Source organism: Lipotes vexillifer, unplaced genomic scaffold (genome assembly GCF_000442215.2).
Source record: "Lipotes vexillifer unplaced genomic scaffold, Lipotes_vexillifer_v1.1 scaffold86, whole genome shotgun sequence".
NCBI lineage: Eukaryota > Metazoa > Chordata > Mammalia > Artiodactyla > Lipotidae > Lipotes > Lipotes vexillifer.
The window spans coordinates 3046562-3059462 of NW_006785406.1; the positions used below are offsets into that span (position 1 = coordinate 3046562).

At 55.1% G+C, this 12901-nt stretch overlaps 1 protein-coding gene across 2 annotated transcripts in view; it reads left to right on the forward strand.

Annotated features, from left to right (window-relative positions):
• The first annotated feature begins 5061 nt into the window (after nucleotides 1-5061).
• The window catches only part of KY (kyphoscoliosis peptidase), a 47234-nt gene continuing 39394 nt past the window's right edge, over nucleotides 5062-12901 (forward strand). Inside the window, exons 1-3 of one of the 2 annotated variants that reach the window (XM_007457545.1) lie at nucleotides 5062-5248; nucleotides 8529-8591; nucleotides 12327-12389. In XM_007457545.1, coding sequence (XP_007457607.1) covers nucleotides 5116-5248; nucleotides 8529-8591; nucleotides 12327-12389 — 259 coding nt within the window. In that variant the 5' untranslated portion in view covers nucleotides 5062-5115. The remainder of the gene's footprint in view (nucleotides 5249-8528; nucleotides 8592-12326; nucleotides 12390-12901) is intronic. The other variant, XM_007457546.1, reaches the window with a different exon arrangement.

A 12901-nucleotide genomic window follows, 5' to 3' on the forward strand; every position in this document is an offset into this window, starting at 1 on the left:
CTCTTCCGACTCATTCACCACCAAGGACACTGTTCAGGTGTCAGCCCCACCTCATAGCCTTCCTGGACCCTCCTCTTTAGGAGGACAGGTACCCCCTCCCTGAGCGCTTACTGTGTCATTTCATCATGATGGCACTGCCCACAGTAGGGTCTCAAGAACAAGCTGCAGACGGTGCCAGGAAGCATCCTCAAGACACACCCAGCAGAAATAGCAAAGGTTTCTTTACAGATTAACCATCCTCTCTGCAGCGCACCTCCTAATGTTTCTGCAAATGGCAGAACTCTGCCTCCCTCTCCATCCCTCACAGCTCCTAAAGGCTGCTGAATGTTCCCGACCACCAACTTTTGTCTATTGCCACTGCCACCAGTTCTCACCCACTGAGATGGCACAGAGCCTAAGAAATATGTCCCCAAAGGCCCAACTCAGGGCTTGAGCTCAGAGAATTTTCCCAAGAACCTCAACAGATGTCTTGGGCTCCTGGCTCAAGGTGTGTTCATTATGACCATTGAAAGCATCTCCCCTGCAGGCTGACGGCTGTTCTTCCCCTCGGCTGGGATGCTAGGCATCTCACAAGCATGTGATGGTCTCAGGGGGCAGGGGGTGGTTCAGCACATGAGCTTTGGAGTCATACAGGGTATGGTGTCAAGGGTTAGGGTATCAGTGCTATGAATGAGACATTGTGGGACCTTGTATAGGTCTCCTTAGGTCCCTGAGCCTCAGTTTTCTCATCCATAAAATGGAGATAATACAGAGGCACATCCCATTGGATGCACACCATGTTCACAGAGTATAGGTGCAGGGGGATGGCGGGAAGGAAGAAGAGCTATGCTGAGTCACACTCCGCTGCACAGATCTGAAGCCAGTCGTGCAAGAAATGGATTCTGTGGCTCACTGAGTTTCTCTGCAATGGCAGAACAGCGACAGAGGACAGTGACACGGGAGGGAAGGCAACTTCCTGCTCCAGGAGGGGGTCAAGGATGCTTCCAGTTTCTTCTGTCCCCCCTCCCCAACTGTGGAACCACATCCATGAGACCCTCCTCAGACCGGGACAGACAGGCGTCTGACCAGAGTACAGGAAGCCACTATAGCTTTAATTAAGCTATCGCTAAGCACTTTATCTCAACTCCCTCACCCGTTTGACAGATGAAGAAAACTCAAGCTCAGAGAGGTTAAGTACATTGCCCAAGGTCACCCCACTAGGAGGGAATCTGGAAGCATACATTTTCCTGGCATAACTGCTCCAGTGGGAATCGACAGGTTTTCTAAATTTGATGAGTGTGGGACCAGAGCTGGGATAATCTTCCAAGTCCCATTAACTATCGGGATGGATACAAAGAGAGGCACCACAGAGAGCTGGCATTCTCTAGGACTTCCAGGAACTAGGGTGCCCAGGAAGGCTTCAGGGTGGAGGCGAGGTCTCATGTCAGGTCTTGAAGGATGGCTAGACCATGCTTGCCAGGGAGGTCTAAAAATTCTTCCAGGAAGAAGTGAAAGCAATAACAAAGACTCAGAAGTAGAAGCCAGCCAAGCCAGGCTGGTCATGACTCCAGGAGAAGCCCACAACAGGTGTGAAAAAGGTTTCTGGGAAAGATGTCTGGTCCCCCGTGTAACTGTTTGCCCATCTCAGGGGAAGCGAGAGTGTTAAGGGGTGGGGACTTGGTCTGCTGCCCTTCCCCCAGTCGCCCCACTCTCTGTGCACCCCTTCCCCACTGCACCAATGGAGAAAAGCATGTTGTGTCTACAGATTGCCGGCTAAGAGCCTTCCATGGGTTGGCTTGCCTATTAGGTCTCTATAGAAAAGGGGAAAACTTGCCTCTTGGAATCTCTAGAGAAGTAAGAGTTAGGACTGGTGGTCCCTGAGGAACTACTATTTCTGAGGAAAAACAATAATGTGAGTCAGAACACAACCCGTTCTGGCAAGGGCAAGCCTCCTCGCATCAACCACCCCCCACCGCCAAAATAGCCAAGTGGGCTCGGGGCTCAGAATCACTCAATTGACAAATCCCCCCTTCAAGCAAAGGGGTGAAAGCAATGTGGGTGACAGCTGGATGTGTCTGGGTATTATGTGTGACAGGATAAAGGAGACAATACAGCCATTTGACTGCTCTTTGTCTTTCGGTGTCCTGAAATTTCCAACTCATTGTGATTAAAATAATTAAAGTTCTGCCCTAAAATGGAGATATCCCCTGGCTTGTCAGATCCTAAGACGAGGGTGTAGATTAATTAGTTGGGTCAGAATACTGAGGTCCTTGAATCCCGTGTTGTTCAGGATGGTAGCAGGATGGAGGGGCTATTAGGGGGTGCAGAGCAAAGCCTGGGAGCAGAAAGGACAGATGTGCTTGGGGAGCAGGGGGCATGGCCGTGGCTGCAGCGTGTGTGAGTTGGCAGCGAAAGAGGAAGACATGGGTCTGTAGAAGGAGGCTGGACTAGGGTGTTAATCATAGGCTGAGTGTCTGTTCTCTGTCCCGCTGGTTGTAGGAACAACTGGAGAGGGATTTTAAGCAGAGGGATAGACCCTCTGACGGGTACCTCGTAGCCTCGGTCTTCAGTCCTGCTCCCCCTTCCCTTTCCAGATACACCCAAATGCCCTCACCCACATCACCTTCCCCGTGGTGTCTCCCTCTCAGCCCAAAACCGATGAGGCTCTAGATGAGGGTATGGGTCACCTGAGGCCGGGGATGGGGGAGGGTGGGGGTGAGGAAAGCATCTCTTCTTTCTGCTCATGCTTCTGGCAGGCCCAAAAACTGAGGGCTGTGGGTGGGAGCTTCTGCAGAGTGGGTCCAGGTTCTGGGCAGCATCAGGATCCAGGAGTGGCAGCATCTCCCAAAGCAGTCAAAGCAACATGGCCCCTATATTTACGGGTTTTTTTTCCAAAGCAGTGTTCTCACTGCATTTTTGTCCCCCAAGAAACATACGTCAACAACTGGAGTTGTTCTGGGTTGTCACAACTGGGAGGTGGGTGCTCCCGGCATTTAGTTAGGTAGATGCCAGGGATGCTGCTAAATATCCTACAGTGCACAGGACATCCCCCTACAGCAAAGAGTTCTCTGGCCTCAAATGTCCATAGTGCCATGGGGGAGAAGCCCTGCCCCAAAAGATCAGTTTTCAAGTATTCTGGAAAGGCAGGGTGTCCCAGACCATCTTCCTGGAGCTCAGGCTAGCACCACCACCCTCCCCCCTGCCCCAGGTCATCATCGCCTCCTCCAAAGGCAGCTATGGAAGGTATGCCATGGTGAGCAAGTTCCTAAAATAACACTCCCAGCAGGGGAGTAAGCATGGGTGATGGAACGCAAATGTCTGCTGAGGGGGCTTCAGCTCCCTGCCCTCCCCACGCAGCCCCATTCAGGTGCTGCACAGGAGCTTCTGTTGGGACCCTCACCCTCAAAGGACTTAGCCCCAGTGGTGAGGTGATGCTAGGACCAGAGAGCTGCCTGGGCAATCTCCAAGACCCCAGCAGCTTCAGATATTGAATAATCCATAGTTCTTACTTCCCTAGTCATCTAGAGAGCAAGGCTTAGGCAGCCTCCCAGCCCTGCGTGTGTGTGTGTGTGTGTGCGCCCACATGCAGACAGGACAGGGAAGGACAGGGCTTGCTGCATGAAGAAACTGCCTTGCGAGTCATCATCTTTACTGGTCCTGCGCTCAGCTCTCTCAGGACTCCAGTCAACACTGCTGGAAGCCAGTGACCTCTCCTTTCATCGGATGCCCGGTGGGCAATGGGGCAGCGGTGATACAATGGGGCGGCGGTCTTTACATGCGACTAAACTGTGAGCCACAGTCAGCGAGGAAAGATCTTCAGAGTCTGAGAGTTCAGCTTTGTGACCCCCAGCTCCATCACTGACCTGTCACTTCACCTGTCCCTTTCCTTGCCCCTAGTATCAGATAAGAATGACAGGTACCACTTGAAGACCACTTACAATGCACCAGGCAACTCACATGCATGTCACTGTTACAGCAGGACCTGCATTATGCCCATGATACGAGTGACAAAATGAGGGGAAGTGGCTTGTGCAAGGTCACAGGGGCAGCAAGTGTGGAACCCAGGCCTGTGCCATACGGTCTGCCTCCAAGAGGTAGTGGGAGGTCTCAGCGGCCATGCTGCAAGGTAGGGTCACTTAACTCCACAGCAAGGAGGGTCCCAGAGCAAAAGGTCTCCACGGCCACAGTATTTCTTAACGGTGGAAACTCAAGTTAGGGGACTGACCCCAGCCCGGTAGGCCCACGGTGCCAAGGGCTGCCAAGCAGATGCGCTGTAAACACTCCTGAGTCCCCGAGCCAAAGGCTCTGCTGCCGCTGGCTGGGCAGGCCAGGCCTCGCTAAAAATAGACGGGCCCTCAGGTCCAGCTCCCTGGCTGCCAACCGAGGCAGGCCGCTCCCTACACCCAGCCTCCTCCCCTCCCCCTCCCCCTTCCCCAGCGGGCTAGGGCCAGGCTTCTAGAAGGTACAGAGATGTTAAGACTTTCACTTCAGACCAGTCAGGGCTGTTGGGCTGACGCCCAGTGGGCAAGTTCCAAGTTCTGGTGGGGCCAGAATGGGGGGGGGGCGGTGTCCTGACCCCAACGCCCCACACACCTCCCTCTAAGGAAGGGAGCTGTCAACCTCCAAGCCCACCTGGGGAGGCAGTGGAGCCTAGGCCAAAACATGGCCAATTTCTCCAGATTTTGCAGTTGAATCTGGAGCCCCCTTGCCGTTTCTCTGTCCCTGCACTGATTCTCCCTGTTGACAGCACTGTACAATTTCTGTATTTGCCGCGGCTTTCGGAGATCTGCTGCTGGGCGTCTCAGGAAGGCCCGGGGGAGCGCGGGATGGGGCAGCGCCCGGCCGGCAGGGGCGGGAGACAGGGGGCGCGGGGAGGGAGGCTCCGGAGAGCGCCCAGACGGGAATTTCCTTTCAAAGTTGACTTAGAGCCTCTTCATTAGGGTAGCGCCCCCCCGGGCGGGCCCTAATGGCGAGTTTGGCAGAGTCAGCGAAACGCGGCGCGGCGGCCGGGCGGCGAGGAGCGCCCTCTCCCGCACCCTCGCCGTCTCCCGCGCCGGGCAGCGGCGCGTACGAGCCATTTGCAGCTCAGGCAGCCTCGCGAGCGGCCGCCGCGCACTGGCCGGAGCTGGCGGCACCATGGAGCTGAAGGACAGCAACGCCGTATCCATCGACATGCTGCTGATCGTGCACTCGGAGAAGCGGCACGCCGCACAGGGCGCGCACTCGGACCGCCAGGCGGACCCGGGCGCGCCTCCGCAGCGCAGAGGAGGTAATGCGCCCCCAGGCAAGGCCCCGGCCCCCAGCCCCTGGACCTCCTCGCCCCAGGGCCTGCCTGCTGCGGGGGCGCGCTACGTGCCCCCGAAAGAGGTCCCCGAGGCCGACCCGCTCCCCAAGGCTGGCTGCGCCTCCGCGCTGCGCCTCTGGCATCCCGTGGCAACGCACAGCCCCGCGATTGCCCCAGTTGACACCCCGTGCAGGCCTGCCGTGCTTCCGTCACCCCCGGGAGCAGGTTTCCTCCTGGTCACTCTTTGAAGGGTGCACCTCAGGTTGGAAGATGCCCTGGAAGAAAGGGACCTCGGGCCTGACTCCTGCGTGCCCGAGGCCTGCTCCCCACAGGCCGCATTGCAGGGCACAGGGGACCCAGGGGGATTCGTGTGCTGAGTCAGACTTTGAGATGAGACCCTCCCTTGGTGTCCTTGCACAATTCATGGCCTCACTCTCCCCTTTCTTGAGCCCTCTCCCAGCCTCCTACAGTAGAAGGCATGCCAGGTGTAAAAGGCACCCAAGCTTGGGTAGGGTTAGACTTGAAATATGCTCTCCCCACTTTGGCTTATCTGTTGGTTCTACTTGTCCTACAGACTTTCTGGGGAAGGGTAGACTGGTAAAATAAAGCGACTTTTCATAGAGTGATTGTGGAAAGCAGGGCTCTGGCCTCCGTACTCTCCAGAGAACAGGACACAACGTGAAGGGAGTAGAGATGGATAACAATGGCGGTTAAATCAGCCCCTCATACATCTGGGAGCCCCCTGGTCCCAGGTCTCTGAGGAAGACCTCAGGAGCCCGTGAGGAGGCTGGTGTGAGGGTGCACTGTGTCCTGGTTCTTTGGGAGCAAAGCTTCACAGCTCTCAAGGTAAAATGACCTGCCTCCTGTCTCCCTTCCAGCTCCAGAGCTCCTTGAAGGCTGTCCCCAGTTCTTCTGTCCCCACAGCCCCTATGCACACTGAACATGCACCTTCCACCCACCCTGCTGAAGCAACGGTGCCATGAGTGGCTTTGCCCCCCGCCAGCCCCACAAGTTGCAGCTGCCCCGCAGCTCCTGGTGACCTCCTGGGGAGGCAGACAGGTGAAAGAAAAGAGATTCTGGAGAGCTGAGAATGTTGGCAGGTGCCCCAGTCTCCCGAGTGATTTGGGGCCCAGGAGTTGTTTGGGTTAGTTGGTTCTTTAGTTCTCAGAGCTGCCCCTGGGAGAAGAGGAGATGACCCGCGCAGGGGTATTTGTAATGAGGAAATTGGCAGAGGCCGTTGGCCTTCCTTGATAGAAATGTGGCTGCCCCTACTGCACGGACTGCGGTCTGGAAGGCCAAAGGCCCCCCACGAGGCACAGCTCCAGGTTAGCGCGTGAGTCCCCTCCTCCCTCTCTCCCTCTGATCACATCTCTCCAAAAGGCTCTGACGCTAGAAAGAGAGGGCAGAGAACACAGAGAAGGCCCAGAGATGCCAGGGATCAGGGTTGCTCAGAGAAGTGTCCAGCACCTGGCATAAAGCCTACATGAGGCCAGACCGATGCACTTCACACTCATGACAGTGACTCAGGGAAAGAAGACCGCTGTTTGCTGAGCCCTCTCTGCTGAAATTTTTTCCAAATATTTTCCTGACAGACATTTCTCCCAGGCGCTATGGCAGCGGAGAGACCCGTGTCACTTATTGACGATCAGACAGTTCTGCACCAGAGCAGGGAAGAGGGAGCGTGCATGACCTCCAAGCCCCGCTGGGCAGCAGTGATGTCCAGGAGACCGCTGGCTAAGCCAGTCTGCGGGCCCACTCCTTGGGACGAGCTAAGGAAGGGAAATGCTGGACAAGACCAGCTTGTTCCAAGGCCTCCTGTTAGTGCACAGAGATCCAAAACCCACCCCTTCCCCACTTCCAGGCGGCTCCTCCAGTCTCCTCCCCGCTCCAGGCCCCCGGCTGGACAGGGAATCTTCCCCAGCTCTGCAAAGGAGGGCCTGAGCTCTGCTTTGAGAAAAGAGCAAAGCTCGGTTACTCTCACATGCAGAGGACTGAGTAAGGGTGTGACCAGGTGGCTTTCTGTTGTGTCCTTGTGGCAGAAAAGAGTCAGAGGGACAAGGGGGCAGGCAGCGTGTGCACCGGGAATTTGGGCTGCAAGGCAGCAGATACTCCCTCCCCTTTCTTGCAGGGCCCTAGCATTTCCCCAGCAGTTTCCTTAGAGCTGCACTTCTCCAAAACATGCCTAGAAGCCCTCAACTCCTATTGTATATTCCCCTGGCCATGGAGGAGGTAGCCTAAAGCTGCCGCAGCAGGTCTGAAAAAGCTTCAACGCCTTAGGTTTTATCCCCAAAGTGGATGGGATGTGTACATTCCACTCCCCAAGTGTTGGTGAAGATTCCGAGTGGTAAGGCCCAGACACTGACTATGGAGGGCTCTGTGGAAAAGAAGGGTGTCAAGAAAGGACTGGGGGCGCTCAGAGTGGTGGAAAGGGTTGCAGACCCAGACTGGAGGCTGAGCTTCCAGGAACGCGACCATAAGCTGTGCGGAATGGCTGGTTTGGTAAGGAAGCCTCCGCTGCCACCAAGGAGCCCTAGACGCTCCTTCTGCGCCAGGAACTTGAAATTGTTGCAGCTGCTTGCGCTGCCAGAACGTTTGCCAGTTCTGTGCCAGGAACTCGACCTTGCAGCCATCACTTCCAGCCACCACCAGAGAGAGAGAAAGAGAGAGAGAGAGAGAGCGGTTCCATTCGCTTCCCTGTTGCCTCACTAGGTCCCAAGAGAGAATGGGACACAGGTTCATTTCAGTGGATGCCTCGGCCACACAGGTCCATGCTCTAGCTGCAAGGGAGGCTGGGAGAGCAGGCAACCATCATGTTCAGTTCCCATCAGGATCCATCAGTTTCCATCTTTGCCCACCCCCCACCCACATCAAGACTCTAAAAGTGGGAGATTCACCACACACAGAAGTAGGCAGGAAAAATGAATGGCAAATGTCTTCACGATAATGCTTCCATATTTATGCAGTGGAAATGTGGGAGTGACAAAGGGGCACCTCTATTGTGAAAATTCTCCCTGAATGATCCTCATAACCAACCCGCCACCCTTGGAAACTACCGTGGTAATATTTTTTTAATGTTTTGAATGTGGAGGGCTGCATTCATTCCTCCAAGTACACTTCATTCGTGGGCAGCCTCCCTCGGATCCCGGGAGAGCCAAGTTCCACCAGCCCCGCTTTAGCCCAGATCAGTTTGCAACTGGTGCATCACACACTTGACCTGAGTCTCCCCACCGCAGAGAGCCTCACACCAGTCCTTGTTACTTCACAGGGCTTCAAGGTGTTGGAAACGGAATCCGGAGACGGCAGAAATTAGAAAGAAATGACCTACATGGTAAATTCTCTCATTTTCATTTTGTTTTCTTTCCGATCTCTGGAATTCAACACACTGAAAAATGCCTGGAAGCATTGGGTTTCACTTGCTTGAGGACTAGTCTAGACATCTAACCACTCAGACAGTGGCTGCTTGTGATGCAGCCCGGCCTCTGGGGGCACTGTGACCCTGGAAAATTTTCCTTGGCAACAGGTCCACCAATTTCCTGGAGGGTGTGCAGGGCAGGCGGAGCAATGCTATAACCCTGAGCACCCACTTGTTCGCTGGCTGAGCTATAAAGAACTTGGCATCATTTGGGATGGTGGGTTTGGGTGTGTTCCCATGGGAGATGGGGCTTCCCAGGTCATGCATCCCATGCATCTTGGGGCACCCATCTTTTGAAAATATTTCTGAACAGAGAAGACAGCAGCCTGCCTTGGGTGGTGTTACTCAAGGCCTCAGAAGATGCTACTCACGGGTTCTGTGGCTCCTGGCCTGGGAACCAGAATACAATAAGATCTGAAGAAATCAGCTTCCAAAGCCTCTTTATGGTGCCAGGTGTCTTTCCCCCTGCAGGCCCAGGATTTCTCTGACCATGCCATGCATGAACCGTTATACTGGGCCTTATTCTATGCCCTTATTGTGAGATTTGTAAGCCCGGCCTCCAGGAACAAACACTGTGGAACTGCACTGTGGGCATGTGAGAATTCCAGTAAGGATCAGTCCTCCATTCCCAGAGCCCCAATAGGGGATTCAGTCAGATTCCGACTGTGTGAACCCCAGGATCGGATGACTGACTCATCAAATGCCAGTAGGAAGGGACCCACCCCCCATGACCCTCCACAAATGGGGAAACAGGACCCCAATTGAACAAAACAGAGCACCTATGCTCTGCCATCCTTCTGACAGTAACAAAAGGGGAGGATGAACTTCTAAAAGTAAATTCATGCATACATTCCCTCAGTAAAGGTCGACAGTGATTACTTTGTGCCGGGAAGGGTTCTAATTGTTGGAGATGGAACAGTGCACGGGACAGTCGGGAGTGCCTGCCCTCCTGGGGCCATGTTAGAATGATTGCATCATAATGCCATTCACCACAGCCAAGTCTCAGCACCCTGGAGGTGAAGAGCTTGCCTGTGTCCCCTGCACTGTGGATGGAGATAACTCATCCTCAAGACACCCGCCCACCAGGGACCACCCTCTGAGTCCTGGCTGATGGGCATACATGGGTGGGATGGCTTCCTAAACCTTGATACGGGGCCATCAGATGGTAGATGCACCAGTTCCAGCTCTACCTAAGCAGACACCAAGGTTAGCGAAACTGTGCTGTGGGCTCTTGAGAATTACAGTAAGAATCAGACCTCCAGACACCTGACAGCCACAGAAGCACATAGCAGCCCATGCAGGGAGGCGTGCTCGGCCGGTGTGCGGGTGGGTGGAGGGCAGGCGGGCCACGTGGGAGGAAAGAGACACTGCGTCTGTGTTTGTTGCAGCTCTTTGCCTGAGTTGTTGGAAATTCATCTTATGGCTTCTCGGGCATGTTATTAATGTTATCAGTCCTCAGGAGAGGATTGAAATATACTGAATTCATCCTCTTTTTACCATATTCGGGGTTCCTGGTTTGGAGGAAGTTTAGTGGAAAAATATAACAAAACACAAAGAGACACGATAACTCTTACAAGACTCTGTCTTAAGACATGAAGTGGGTTTTAGTACAATGTACCAGCCGATAAAGAGAATGATTATAGTTCTTGCAAAACCACCCAAGAACTGAGAGTTTCAGGTAAGTGCAGGGCTGGAGAGAGGCCGCACAGAGGCCTTGAGCCTGGGAAAGATGATGGTTCCACCACTCCACCAACATAACGCAATTTAAAATTTACTAGGTCAAATTTTATTTATTTTTTCGAGTGGCATGCTTGCATCCGTGCAGAAGTTAAAATTCCAGCTTCTTTCTGTGTCTTCTGATGGTGAGGTCCTGGGTACATACTTGCCTTGCTGGTGCCCAAGGCACCCAGCCCTGGTAACTGGATGGCTTTCATCTGAGAAGGAAGCAGCTGATGGCTTGTGCTTGGTGGAGTGTGCACAAATGTGGCTGAACGTGGGGTTGGTCCAAAAGGGCACATGTCCCCCCTCTTTCTGCACTGTGCACTCCTTGGGCTGGGGCGTTGGCAGGGTGGGGGGAGCCCAAGTACTCCAAACTCTTCCAAGCAGCAGGTGTTTGGGCTGAGCCACCAACTTGCCCGGCAACGGGCTTCCCCTGCTGTGATTGGCTGCTTTCCTTGGTCCTGGCCGAAGTCTGCCTAGCAGCACAGGGACTAACGCCCCACAGCTACAGGGAAACCAACTGTGCAACCCTGACTATAAATAGCCCACAGCAGCTATGCCAGCCAATCGTCCTCCTTGAGGATTCCCTTCCCAGATCCTATTTCTTCCATCAGCCAGCAGAGCAGAGATGCGGCCAGCTGTGCCTGCAGGAGGCAGCTGCCCTGTCCTCGCCTGGGTCTGGCCTGGAGCTCCAGCCCAGTATACTGCATCACCCTGGGTTGGCACACACAGCGGTCCTGGCCCTTGGCCAACCAACCGACTTCAGCCCGGTGGGGGCTAAGGGTCCTGGCTGGGCCTGCTTATAGAGAAGGCTGGAGAGGATGGGCTTCCCAGGGCAAGACCCTGCCAGGAGGATTGCAAGTCCAGCCCAGCTCAGTGACCCACCCACCCATCCACCTTGACTGGCTTCTGCCTGAGCCCAGGCATGGGAAACGCTGAGTGACAGATCTGGTTGGGTACACAAGGGATGTCATATGAATGGAACCAGGTCAGGCCAGTGCCCCTGAGTGCTTGCACCAGGTCCAGGCACAGGTGCCAGTGGTCACTTCCAGTGACAGGCCCAGCAGCCTTTCTGCAACCCAGTGGGAGACCAGGGGAGAAGATGGCAGGCCAGGGTGGTAGTGGCCCTTCCCCCACCCCTCTGAAGCAGAGGTTCAAGGGCAAGACCCGGCCACCACAGCAGCTATAAATGGAGAGATAGAGAGAAGGCGGTGCTTCCTGTAGGAAGGGCAGATAAGCCTGTGGGTTCCCCCTCCATGGCCTATGGCTGCAGCTGGGCATCTCTCCACAGCAGCCTGGCTCCACTAGGCTCTGAGGACAGCTCTGTGTCCCGGGACATGAATATCACCAGTGCATGGAGAGCATTCACCCTGCAGAACGGGTGCCCTGCAAATGTCTGTGAAACTGAACCAAACTGCAAGCACCCCAGCTCCTAGGCTAGAGTAGGTGGCAGGGTACCCACCCCTCGCATTCCTCTCAGAGGGAGGCAGGAGGCTGGAGACTTGGGTTCAAGTCCCGGGTCTCACCTGGCTGTAGGGTCTTTGGCAAAGTTAACCAGTCGAAGCTTCAGGCCCGTAATCAGGATAGGAGCCTCCCTGGCCGTTCCAAAGAAAGGTGTGGAGATCAGCGGGGCATCCCTCTGCACTTTAGGAACTGGGCCCGGCTGCAGCAAAGTCAGGAACTATGGTCACTTAGCCCATGGGAGGCGTCCCCAGCTTCTCTAGAAAAACCCAGCCTCTGCCGGCACCTGCCGAGAGCGTGAGGCTGTGCGTACACGGGCTCCCGGTCACTTGCCTCTGTGTTCAGGTGTGTGACTCTGCTGATTCACACATGTTTAGGCCGAGCCTGGCAGCTCTCTCCTCTGCCTGGGGAAAAATCCACCCCACCGTGGGCCCAGTGGTCACTGCAGTTCCCTCTGTCTTCCTTAAATAGGAAACCTGGTGGAGAAGCTGCACGCCCAGCAGACCCAGGTCATCACCTCCTACGACAACCAAGGTAAGTTTCCGCCACTGCCTGTGACCTGCCCCCCAGCTCCTGTGTGCCCAGATCCACGGTCCTGGCCAGAGACAGCAGGTGCAGAGCCCAGACCGTGGGGAGCAGGGGCCTCTCTGTTCTGGGGATGCTGGAGCACCCTTCCCCTCTCCCACATCCCATGGAAAACAGTGAGAGGCTGCCTGTGTCGTGGAACAGAGAAGTAAAGTCCTCGGGCTCCAGCATCCACTGCTGTCATCATCATCACCCTGGTTGTCATCACTATACCTAACATTTGCTGAGTGCCAACTTCACGTCAGACACCCTGCCAGACCACGTACATGATCATTCTCATGTGGATTATGCCTCACAACAGTCGTATTTGATTGGTACTCTTACTATCTTCATTTCGCAGATGAGTGAGCTGAGGCTTAGGAAGGTTTTCTTTCGTCCAAGATCACATGGCCAGCAAGAGTTAGAGCGGGAGCCGCCTGACCCCCTCCCTGCCCCCCAGGCCCCGCCCCCCCCCAACCACC